The sequence below is a fragment of the Schistocerca gregaria genome, chromosome 1 (assembly GCF_023897955.1).
Source record: "Schistocerca gregaria isolate iqSchGreg1 chromosome 1, iqSchGreg1.2, whole genome shotgun sequence".
NCBI classification, from domain to species: domain Eukaryota; kingdom Metazoa; phylum Arthropoda; class Insecta; order Orthoptera; family Acrididae; genus Schistocerca; species Schistocerca gregaria.
Genome location: NC_064920.1, coordinates 520920898 through 520934225, shown reverse-complemented (window position 1 = coordinate 520934225; position 13328 = coordinate 520920898). Strand labels below are relative to the sequence as shown.

General features: G+C 40.6%; 1 protein-coding gene across 29 annotated transcripts in view; it reads right to left on the bottom strand.

The window, feature by feature from the left end:
* Positions 1–8962, bottom strand: part of LOC126354726 (calcium/calmodulin-dependent protein kinase type II alpha chain) — a 976610-nt gene extending 967648 nt beyond the window's left edge. For 21 of the 29 annotated variants that reach the window (XM_050004586.1, XM_050004623.1, XM_050004614.1 and 18 more), the window contains exon 1: positions 8824–8960. In XM_050004586.1, coding sequence (XP_049860543.1) covers positions 8824–8888 — 65 coding nt within the window. In that variant the 5' untranslated portion in view covers positions 8889–8960. Of the gene's footprint in view, positions 1–8823 lie in introns of all 29 variants that reach the window. The other 8 variants (XM_050004823.1, XM_050004750.1, XM_050004741.1 and 5 more) reach the window with 2 other exon arrangements.
* Positions 8963–13328: the final 4366 nt, after the last annotated feature.

Genomic DNA, 13328 nt, shown 5'->3' with positions numbered 1-13328 from the left:
ATGCGTTTAGCACAATTTGAGATGATTTTTTATGCGAACCTCCGGAATTAAAAACGTATTTTCCTCAACATATCGAGAGTAAATTAAAGTCACCATCATCTATAATCGTATGAGTCGGGTACATGTTTGAAATCAAACTCAAGTTTTCTTTGAACCTTTCAGTAACTGTATCATCTGAACTGGGAGGTCGGTAAAAGAATCAAATTATTATTTTATTCCGGTTGCCAACAATGATTTCTGCCCATACTAACTCACAGGAACTATCTACTTCAATGTCACAAGATAATCTACTTCAAACAGTAACAAACACGCCACCGCCAACCTTGGTTATCCTACCCTTTTGGAACGCCCTTAGGTTCTTCGCAAAAATTTCGGGTGAGCTTATCTCCGGCTTTAGACAGCTTTCAGTGTCTGTAACGATTTGAGCATCAGTGCTTTCTATTAGCGCTTGGAGCTCTGGGACTTTCTCAACACAGCTGCGACAATTTGCAACTGTTATACCAATGGATCCTGCATCTACTTTCTTCCTGTGTTCGGCCTGCACCCATTGTTACTGAAGCCCTTCTTGTGTTTTCCCGGGACGCTCTAACCTAAAACACCGTCCAGTCCATGCCACACTGTCCCTGCTACCCTTGTAGCTGCCTCCTGCGTATAGTGGGCACCTGACCTATTCAGCGGAGCCCGAAACCCAACCACCCTTTGGCCCAAGTCGAGGAATCTGCAGCCTACATGGTCGCAAAACCGTCGGAGGCTCTGATTCAGACCCTCCACTCGGCTCTGTACCAGAGGTCCGCAATCGGCCCTGTCCCCTAGGCTGCAAATGGTCAGCTCTGCTTTCATCTTGCAAGCAAGACTGGTAGCGTTTACCACTTCTGTCAGCCGCTCGAAACAAGAGAGAATCTCTTCGGATACAAAGTGACACACATCATTGGTGGCGACGAGAGCCACCACCTGCAGTTGGCTGCACCCTGTACTTTTCATGGCATCTGGGAGGATCCGTTCCACGTCTGGAATGACTCCACCCGGTAAACACACGGAGTGCACATTGGTTTTCTTTCCCTTCTCGGTAGCCATGTCCCTAAGTGGCCCCATAACGCGCCTAACGTTGGAGCTCCCAGCTACGGAGATGGGAGATTTAGTGTTAGTGTCAGAATTGAAAAGAGATTTGGAAGAGTCGATATCAGATTAGGAATAAGGGATGGATAACATTCCGCTGAAATTTTCTGAAATGATTGTGAGAAATCGCAACCGAACTACGACTATTCAAACTTGTGTATAGAGTCTATGAGACTGGCAACATACCATCACACTTTCGGAAGAGCATCATTCACCCAATTCCGAAGATAGCAAGGGCAGATACGTGGGAGAACTATCGCATAATCGGCGTAAAAGCTCATGCATCCAAGCTGTTGACAGGGAAAATATACAGCAGAATGGATAAAAAAATTGAGAATTTGTTAGAGGACAATCAGTATAGCTCCAAGAAATGTAAAGGCACCGGAGAGGACCTGTGACGTTGCGTTTGACAACGGTAGCAAGACAAGAAAAAAAATAGAAACAGTTTGCAACGGTGCAAGATGCTCGAAATTATGAGAAGAATAAGAGTAAGCTATAAGGAATATGTCAAGAATCAAGAGAGAACAATAAGGTTGAAAGAACGAGAACAAACTGCTCGGATTAAAAAGGGTATTAGAAAGGGATGCAGTCTTTAGCCCCTAATGTTCGATCTATACGTCAAACAACCAATGACGAAAATAAAAGAAAGATGCAACAATGGGATTAAAATTCAGGGTGAAAGGAAATCAGTGGTAAGAGTCGCGGATGACACAGCTGTACGAGGGAGGGTGTAGAACAGAACCTGCTGAATGGTATGAAGAGTGTAATGAGTATAGAATATATGTTGAGAGTAAACCGGAGAAAGGCGCAAGTATCGCGGAGGAGGAGGAATGAGATTAGCGATAAATTTATTATGATTTGTGACCACGAAGTGCAGGAATTCTGCACCCTTTCAGGCAAAATAACATGCTGAACGAAGCAAGGAGAGTATAAAAAGCAGATTAGCTCGAGCTCAGCGGGCATTCCTGATCAAATGAATCTACTAATAACCAACACAGGCCTTAATTTGAAGAAGAGATTTCTGATAATGTGCGCCTAGAGCACACAACCATGGACTGTGGGAAAACCGGAAAATACAAGAATCGGAGCGTTTGAGATGTGGTGGTTCGGAAGGATTTTGAGAGTCAGTTGGGCTGACGAGAAATGATGTTGTTGTTGGTTGGGGTTGAAAGGACCAAACAGCAAGGTCATCAGTCCCGTGTTTCAAATGTGTTCCACTCCGATATTGTGACATCTCAGAAAAGTCAGAACGATAAAATGGAAAAGGCTAAAAAATGTAAAAGGGCAGTCATGTTGTCAATGGTAAAAACAAAATGAGGTAAGTCAGCAAGAGAGCGAACCCAACGCTATTCTGGAGGCACGAAACACCCCACCTCGGAAGCAGCAGAGGCAAAACCACCTGCGACTTAAAAAGTGCAACCGCTAAAATGGAGAAGTGCGTATGGGAAAAGGAGACTAATCAACCCGAAAAATGATAAAAAACAGAGTAAAAGGGGAAGAAAAGAGGATCTCGGCCAGGGAGGGGAGTCGGGAATCTCCAAACACGGCTTGCAGTGGGAGACACCACAACACTCACCGCCCTGCCCCAACACCGGAGAGAGATTGAAAACCTTAGAACTGAGAATAAAAACCACTTTCCCGGAGGAAACGAAGAACCAGGTCGACAATCCGGGAATCGTCAGCCAACATCAAATGTAAAGTGCGGGGGAGTCTGTACTTAGCACGCAGAGCCAAAAGAAGGGGGCATTCAACCAAAATGTGGGCTACTCACTGACGAGAAATAAGTTGGTTCTCCGCAGAATCAGCGAAGAAACGATCACATGGAAGATACTGACAAGAAGAAAGGACAGGATGATAGGACATGTGCTAAGACATCAGGGAATAATTTCATAGTACTAGTGGGAGATGTACAAGGGAAAACTGTACCAAATGACAGAACCTGGAATATATTCAACAAATAATTGGGGGCGTACGCTGCAAGTGCTACTCTGAAATGAAGATGTTGACGCAGAAGTGGAATTTGTGGCGGACCGCATCAAACTAATCAGAAGACTGATGACTAAAACAGGGATTTTCGTATTTGTTTTCAGCCTTTCAACAGACCTGATGGCGCCATCTATCTGCTCCATCTTTTAGCAACCTAATCATATCTGCATGTTTACTATCTCTGACGCTCTACGTATTTTATATGGTCTAATTCTCATCTCCCACAGCCATTTTCCTCTCAACTTCCTCTTAAAGTGCCAAGTTAATTATTCTTGGATACTTTGGCACATGTCTCGCTATGATGCTATGATGTCCCTCCTTTTGGTAAGGACTTCCCGCAGACTTATTTCTTCTCTTTTCCTTCTTGGTACGGCTGCCTTTTGTATCTTATCTGGCCATACAATGAACATATTTCTAGGCGTTCGGAAGTACACTGGCAGTGCAAAATGGTGTGTACATTAATGTTTATCTTACGAAACAATTTTCTTGCCACATTGCTTTCTCGGCAAGGGCATGATGTTAGTGGTTTGCAGTTCTGCCCCCACAGCCCCAATGGAGTATAGGTACTACGTGGGAATTTGCATCGTGTGGATGGCAGAGACGAGCGCGAGTGCAGAGTAGTGATGTACTGAATGATGGTAACAAAAGAAGGGAGTATGTTACACACGGTGACATCATATAACCTCCTCTCTAATAGCACCATGGAGGCTGCCCAGCCTAACATCCCACAAACAACGCACTTGTCACCGGCAGCCTTTGCAACCTATATCGTGCTCTTGTTTCACGATATATTGTGGAGTAGTCTCACGTTAAACATAAGGGGCTTACGTACAGTTCTAACGGTTCCTATTTCTGGCGCAAAATTGCCGTTAGTTACCTATGTTGCCAGTTGTGGAGCCACCAGTTTCTGGCTGTAAGTCAATGTTAGCTATCTATATTCCGTCAATAGCGAGGCATTTTGGAAACATAACGCCAACGACTTAGTCTGATTGTGGCGGGAGACGAAAGTTTACAAAGACACCATCGAAACCACGAGTTGCAGCGACCGGACAGAGGATGATGCCAGTTAGCTTTAGCTTTCTCTGCAACAAGAGTCCACGGCCTTAACTTGCTCGGTAGCACCTAACTGTGAGTAAACCTCCATCCATTATTTAAAAGTGCCGGCCGCGGTGGTCTCGCGGTTCTAGGCGCGCAATCCGGAACCGTGCGACTGCTACGGTCGCAGGTTCGAATCCTGCCTCGGGCATGGATGTGCGTGATGTCCTTAGGTTAGTTAGGTTTAAGTAGTTCTAAGTTCTAGGGGACTGATGACCACAGACCATAGTGCTCAGAGCCATTTGAACCATTTAAAGTGCAACGCGAGAAGAGCTGTAAAATCGTCTTTAGAATCATCAAATCCACAAAATTTCAGTGTTACAAAATCTGCCTTAAGTAACACAATGAACCACTACCTTTTAATCCAGTGTAATGTCTCATTCCTTCAATATCTCTACTTGTATACAGTAAGACATGCCCGATAGAACTGAGCATGTAAGCAAGGAAGATAAACTTTTGAACGTTTAACACATGGGGAATAGCTGTACTGATCTTGCAGTAAAGTTTCAGAGTGAACCACTTAAGAACATTTGCAAAAAAAAAGTATTTTTCAGTGTTGTGGGGCGTACTAAGTGTGTGAGGGAGAAAGGCGTCACTAAAAAACGGTCTTCACAAACGAAACTCACATTCTGCTCTGTCACATAGACAGCCGTATTAATTTAGTTTCAGTTGAGGAAAGGCGAGGCATGGACTGATACTGACAGCAAGCAGTCAGAACAATTTGTAGTGAAATCTCAAGATCAGTTCGCCACTCAGCCTCCACCCCACGTTCAGTCGACACCTGCACACCACCATCTCTGTGGAGCTTTCACAACAACTAAAATTGCCGCCGTCCTGTTGAGCCTCCCGTTGAGCCTATGTGGGCTGCAATCGCCAGAGACGGAAAAGTGACTGGGAAACAGCCTAAACACATCAGGGCTGGACGGTGAACAGGCAACCGGTCGTCGCGGATCCATACAATGTTTGGAGAGTACACTCATTGATCAGAAAGGTGCGAATGCACGTTGCTACTTCATGCCACCGTATATGGACGGCGTATGTGAGTGTAAATCTCGTGACGGATTCAGAAAGTATCTTGTCGAGTGTCGAAAATCTATCCATGACAGACTTCAGCATGTATTGTGTACTGGCCTGGAGTTTTGAAACTAACGATGTAGGACGGCGTGGTACGGTAATTTCCACAATAAACTGCATCTCCTGGTAGCTGGTATTATTTGTGCATAGAGTATTACCTATACGACGTCATCAGAATGGATTTCTTTTCAGCTTGAACGTAGTCTTCTTTGACTCTGGAGAGGAGATGCGAGACTGATGTATTACAGTTTTGTCATCTGCCTGAATCATAAAAATCTTTCCTCGAAACCTCAGTCATCTGTGTGTGTGTGTGTGTGTGTGTGTGTGTGTGTGTGTGTGTGTGTGTGTGTGTGTGTGTGTGTGTGTGTGTTCAGGGGCAGGGAGGGTCTACTACGTATTCCACATTTATCATGGAAATCTGCTCTCGTGGAACATCATTGACGGTAGGTGTGTGTGTGTGTGTGTGTGTGTGTGTGTGTGTGTTCAGGGGCAGGGAGGGTCTACTACGTATTCCACATTTATCATGGAAATCTGCTCTCGTGGAACATCATTGACGGTAGGTGTGTGTGTGTGTGTGTGTGTGTGTGTGTGTGTGTGTGTGTGTGTGTGTGTGTGTGTGTGTGTGTTCAGGGGCAGGGAGGGTCTACTACGTATTCCACATTTATCATGGAAATCTGCTCTCGTGGAACATCATTGACGGTAGGTAGTTTGGTGGTAAGTTCCTATGGGGACCAAACTGCTGAGGTCATCGGTCCCTTGGTTTACACACACACACACATATATATATATATATATATATATATATATACGAGGGAGGACTCGAACCTCCGACGGGAGGAGCGCGCGAACAGCGGCAAGGCGCCCTAGACCGCGTGGTCATCATCGATGACTTTCCGTCGTTGTGCAGGCAGGTATTGTCATGGCCATCACATAAGACGACAGTCTTTTTGTGGCATAAGCTTCTCTCTCTTAGGGTCATGGCGTCTGTACGCTCTAAGCATCCTACTCAAAAGTAAAGCTCTGTGGATCATCACAAAAACGAAAATATATAACACCATCATCTGTCCAGTAGTACCGCATGGTTCGGAAAACTGGACGCTTACTAAGGAAGAAAAACTGAATGGTTTCTAAAGAAAAGTGATGAGAAAAATCTGGGGACCAGTGTTGGAGAATGACATATGGAGAGTTCGAAAGAACACTGACATTTATCAGATAATGAAGCAACACATTATTATCCATAGATTAAAAAGTAGGAGACTGCACTGCGCTGGGCATATGGCTAGAATGGAAACCAATAGAATTCCTAAGAAGGCATTTGAGGGCACTCTGCAAGCAACAAGACAATTGGGCCGAACTCGCACACGATGGAAAAATGAAACAGAAGGACGTGGAGTATTAGAAATCCCCGCAGGGTGGAGAGAAACAAAAGAAGATGGAAGCAGATCGCTGATGCAGCGCGTGGTCTATAGGGCCTGTGATCGTTGAAAAGAAGAGGCAGCTTCTCTAACAATTCGTCATTGAGCTAACAATTCCTGTCGGCAGTCCATCCATGTTTTCTTAACCGCCGCGTTGCTCGCGCCATTTTCTGTTGAACTTTCTTGGTTAATGCACAGAGAAAAGTTGAGACCTAATCGATCTGTATATTATTTTATGATATGCGACTACGTCAATAGTTCGTAGTAAACTACCACATTATATACTTCTGCAAAGGGTTGTCCTTTGGGTGTCGTCGTAACTTTATAGATAAAACCGATTAGACGTCGACTCCGCTGATGGTACTGTGATGCTGCTCGGTGAAGTAACTCTGGGTATTCTGACTACAGTAAAGAGCGGGGGAAGTACTAGTTTGGTAAAAAGCAGTCTAAATAAAACTTTTTCGGGTTCTTTGTGAGTTGAATCATCAGGCTTGTCATACTGCATTTTGATCCGTACCTGGTTTTACACAACACAGTTACCATGTGCTCTGCATCAAGAAATGACTGTCGGAAGAAAGTCTGACGTAACAGAAAGAAAGAAACACTGCAATTTGCAAACGCAGCGAATAAAACAGCCTGGAAAAATATATTCAGTTTTTCTTTGTGCTTCATTACGTTTCAACTCAAGAAATCACTGATAATGAGTTTATTTTTATGTAACACTGTATTACTCACAACACAAAAATAATGTACTGACAAAATGTCTGGAGAACAGTCAGGTACAAATATTAAAATAGCTCCGTAAAAAAGAGAGATATGGGCCATCTATTCGATAGAAACCTCGCTTCAGCTATTTCTTACATGGTTTCTATACGTATAAAATGTACTGCTTAAAATTACTAAATCACAGCGCAAAGCACCATTGGTGTCCATTCATACATTACTCTGCCTGAAAAGTAACATACGAAGAAATTTCTGTATCAGTACAATGTTTACAGCATATTTTTAAGTTTTCTGCAGAGGCCCAAAACAGCAAAGTCCCCCAAGAAAATCAATGACACCATCGCGGTGCAATTTTTTTCTCATAAGCATGTGTGTGAGTCCATTGGCATGCCTTGTGAATTATTGTACAATGGAGACGCCGGGAAAAAATAACACAGGCTGTCTACCAACACACCCAAAATATACTTTTGCAGCTGAGGGCATTCTTTATTCTTTCCCAAATATGCACGACTGCTGCAAACGACCACAGCATGTGCGCTCGGTGTTTATGAAACAATGTACGCTTGATTTTTTTTCCCTTTTTTTATACCATTGTTAAATTTACTTTCAGTGTACAACTTAAATGACTCACGAATGCAGAAGCTGCAAGGCGGAAGTTTTATATATGTCATAAAATGTATTCATTTTGAAGCTGTTCTGTCTATTATTTGCTTCTCGCTTGCATTTATCTTTCCTTTCCGATTAAGAACTTTTTCTTGAATACTCTTTACGTTTTACTGAGTTTTCACAGAGATTAAGTGCACATTAAATTCGACGAGGAAATAAACAACAAAATTTGGCGTGAAGACATATGCAGTGCTCATTTAATACTTCAGATAAAACTATTTTGTTCAGCTTTCGTTGTGCAGAATATGTTAAATATTACGAAGCATCCCTTGTGTTAAGAAATTTGACAATTGCTGCAACTGTCGCAACACACACCACAAAAATTTAAGATCGAAACTTCATTATCAACTTATAATACAAAATACTTATCAATACAAGATACTTATTACAATGTTTTCGCTAGCTGTGGAAACATTGTGAGGTACTGAAAAGAGCGGCTGAGCTTACGATTATTGATTGAATCTGACACTTCATGTCGTTATATGACAGTTTATAGAACCAGAAAAAAGCGAAAACAGTGATGATGTAGTGTGTCTCTCAAGTAATTAATGAGACCCTTTACAACATTAGCGCATATATATTTCGAAAGGTTATTTGAAGAACTCTCGTGGATGGGTATTCAGCACCCCACGGACGAGGCGAAGTGTCGTCTGCCTCAGCCTCTCTGCCCAGTCCAATCAGTGGCGGGTTAAATATTTTGGAATAATTCGGGCTTATATTCGAAATAAAGCTCCAAAATGTTACTTACTTTCCTAGTTCCTCCTTCAGATCATAGTTATCACTGAATCGAGTACAAGCTGCTGGAGCAGCCATACCGAAAACTACAATATTTACTTCACTACTGAAAACGAACACACTACGCTGCGCAACTGAAGGTACAGTAGTAATCGATAATACTGAACTCAAACTGATGTATTAGGAAGAGATCATATTTGCTTTTCAGTTGAAAGCTGTCTATAAAATAATTCTAAAACAATTAAAAACGTTGTATTTTACACAGTTTTTCACTCTATGACATGAAACAGATAGTAAAACATCAGTGTTATTACCAGGGCTACCAACGTATCGACGACGCCTCGCGCTTCGCGCTTGTTCGAATGTGGCGCGAAACGAAAGCCGTGTTATTGACAGATTATGCGTACATACAAGAAGCCTGTAAATTTATTACAGCTGAAAATATGCTTGATGTTTTCGTAACGCTGGATAACTTGTTTTAGTTTCCTACTCTGTTTCGCACCGAGGCATTTATTTGAAGTTTCATTGACTCTGAAATGATGAATTGAATGAGAAAAATTTACCAAATGTAAGAGTCTTGTCTCCAGTATTGCGAAGGTAAAGTGCAGTTTTAAATACGCGAACAAGTAAGATATTTAATTCTACTGTAGGAAATCACACACAAAAGCACTGAATGTGTGCGTGCCAGAATTCCACTACAAAGTGCGGTTTACGAAGAGAGTACATATGGGTACTTCGTATCCACTAGATGTACCACCAATTTCCTTTACCTATACAGAAGAAAGACCGGAAATAATGTGTTCAGGGTCTTCTCAGTTTCCCAGCAGGAAACTTTGTAATGTTAACAAATTTCCATTGCGTCAGCATTTAACATAGAAAACGATTATTCACTTCCGCAGAAGAAATTATATTCTTGTAACGTGTAAAATGTAGCGGATAAGTAATTACTAACGTATGCATCATTTCGATTTATCGCACAAAATGATCCATGGAACGTGAAACTAACAAACTAGTGAAGTCAGAAAAAAATATGCCGAGAGATGTTACACACAGAAATGAATTAGAAGTGTCAAAGATCATCTGAGGATGGTAAGCAACAGACATGAAGTTTCTATTGACAGAGCTGTGTTTTTGCCTCCTGATGGTAAGTCCTGGCAAGTTTGTGTATCTCTTTGTAATGTAGCTACACATTTCAACATCATTTGCAACTCTATATTGAACTTAAATCTGATAAATATAGCATCCCAAGAAAACACCTTTATTACCCTTTCCGTCATTATGAGCGTTAAGCCAGTTTAAAAGACCACCAACAGCTAGATATTCTTCTGAGGTGAAGGATCTCATAGCTCCATTTTTACTCGTAAGATATCTTGAAACATTATTTTGCCTACCATGATTTCAGTAAATTCTTTACATATTAGTAGCAAGAGAGACAATTGGAATTATAAAAGAATAAAACATATTGGTTGCTGGCAGGCATAAAATGAAACATTGATTGACTGATTATAAGCCATGTATACTGATTGGAACCCTTATATTTTGAGTGGCATTTCACAGATGTGCAAATGATGGCAAAACACAACAGTGTTGCAAAGCAATTTCAGACTCGTAGATTCAAAAACACAAAATGTGGAAGAGTATGTGTAACTGAAGTAAAAACAGAATCTTCCTGTATATCCAAGACAGTGATAGGTCATGTGTACATGCTTTTCCATGTCCTTTCACATGTTTCTTCTAGATTCTAGATCACTTCTAGATTCCTCAGTGTTAATGAAGGCCTTGAGCCTTGTTAGCCTGGGTTTGTGGAATGTTAGCTTGGGTTTATATAATACTGTGGGCTTGTAGAATGAAATTGTATTTTATAATTTGGATTGTGGTGCACAAGTTTTTGTAAATCCCAGTAGATATTTCAATAATACCAATATGGAAATAATGGATTGCTACTCACTGCAGTGAGGACTCATTGAGTTGCAGACAGGCACAATGAAAAATAATGCTAGAAATATTCAGCTTTCAGACTATGCCCACCACCAGAAGTAGAAAACGCACACATTCACACAACCCTGTCTGCGACTCAACACTTCATGTATGTGGTGGGTAGCAGTCCATCCTTTGCACATTGTCGTTATTCCATTGTGGAATTTACATTGTTAGTTATTTGAATAACTTCTAGTAGTGCCCCATGAGGCACTTTTTAAATCGTCTTTTGAAGAGTTATCTGTTATTAACTTTAATTGCTTTTTGATAAGTGTAAATTATGTTCATCAAATTACAAAATTCTTTCCTGCAACATAGATTGAGCTGCAAGGTAATATGTAGGAATTGTTTTTATGTTTTGTTTCAAATAATACTGCCCACAGTTCGTCGGAAACTGATGGTTTATTATTTATTATTACGATTATTTATAGGTACTGTTGGGCAGGTTATGTAGTGGCAGTGAGTGTAAGAGTGTTTCGATCTTCAGTGAGTTCTCTTCAGGATGTTATGTTTAATAAATTTGCAAGATACTGTTTCTGCACGTTTTGAGAGAATTTTACTATTGGCAGTTGTATCATCAGCAGTCCTGAAGATAACCTTTGAGACAAAAAGGAGTAAAAGAATGTGGTCTTCTGTCTTCAGGCAAAGATTTGAGTGCAAATTATGTCAAACTTTTTATAGTTGTTATCCATTTGGGTAACAGGGAATTGTGGCTTTCACACCAAGGGATGTGCTAAGACGCTGTACTCCTATTCAGGAGTATGAAGATTCAAATCTTGATCTGTCCACCCAGATTTAAATTTTCCATTGTTTCCTTAAATCCCTTAAGGCAAATTCTGGGATGATTCCTTTGCAAAGGAATTTTCTTTCCCAATCCTAACTTATACTCCTTTTCTAATGACTTCATCATAAGTGGGACATAGAACCATAGGCTTCCTTCTTCACTATTAACTAATAATATCTACCACCTGTAGGTCATGGATATTTTTATTGGAATCAGTGTTATGTACTTTGTAGTAATAAGAGAGGTTTACGGAAAGACTTCAGTTTATATGAGGAGCTTGTATTCAGTAAACTGCTTTGTTTTGTTGTTATGCTAGTTATTGAATACTCAATAAACTCAGTGAGCAGTGTTCTTTTGCTGAAGTGTGGATTACTCACCAACCTATAAACATGAGAACCTCAATGTATAAACTATATGATTCAAAAGGTGATTTATAGTACGAAACTGAAATTGGGAATTGTTTGCTGGGTGTTTTATCTACATGGCATTTGATTTTTAATTATGTGATGTTTCTTTTTCATTAGACACATAATCTTGAAACAAAAATAGGCCAATGTAACACTGTTCTCAACACTTCATTACTTTCTAGGTATGTGGACCACTGTTTCATAATTTTGTATGTTAGTACCTTATAGCTTAGAATGCAAACACACAATGTCTACATGTTCTCACATATAAACTCCTTGGTATAAATATAGTTATGAAAAGTCCTCAGTGGAATATAAGTAATGGAAGAAGTGGAAGTAACACCTGGGATTACAGAAGCATCCGATTCCACTTGTCTGCTTTGACCCATGAAGTAAGGGTGTTGTGTGTGACATAATGGCAGTGTGGAGTATAGTTTAGGAGTGTGTTGTGTTTGTAGATGTTGTCTTACTGTGGTTGGTGATGTCCTCTGGTGGTGTGTGTACGGTCCACGTGTTATGTGGTGTATTGGGTTCATTTGGGTGTGATGTGTGCATTTATCGGTCATGACTGTTATAGAAGAACAGAAATTAGTTTAAGTGAGTTAAGAATTAAGTTTCCGTTGTGTTTATTTTATTGAACCCATTTCATGGCATTAAAATTGTCATTTGGCCCCATCACTTATAGCCTCTTGCCTGCCCGTCGTAGAACATTCTCCAACACATAAAAAATTATATGTTGCAGATATTGCACCATCCTGTGTGATGTCATTTCTTAACTCAAGATCAACTGAAAGCATTGCCTCAGTTTGCTTAGGATTTTGTGATTTTTTTTCATCCCAGATGATATTTAAATGTATTGCATTTTATTTTAAACTGTTCCTTTGTGATATTATGGATCCTGTCTCTTGCTTCCCAGTAGTATGAAGATGCTACAAATTTCCTAACCTTGTTATAATAATTTTTCTTTATTTTTGATTTGGCGTATCTTTTGATCCACACCGCATAAACTGAAATAAAGTATTGGCAGAGAGGGCTTTTTATTGTACTGTACAAAGATTTCTTTCCAAGTTATTCCTTTATTTAGATTTGGAAGAATTAAAATTATTTGTGTCATTAACAAGCAGTCTAAAGGATAGTATCCTTATGAATCCCACTACCCTCATAGCTGCTGTTTCCATTAAAGTTTACTTTTGTTTCACATCTTCGTATTCTACCCTCCTGATCTTGTAGGTGCTTTTATTGGGGCCAAAAACAATACTGTCTCGTACTATTTGTTACTATTTGTGTTTCTTTATCTTTCTCTTACCTAGTATTACAACTGCTGTTCCCCTTACAGCATCCTTCATTTTC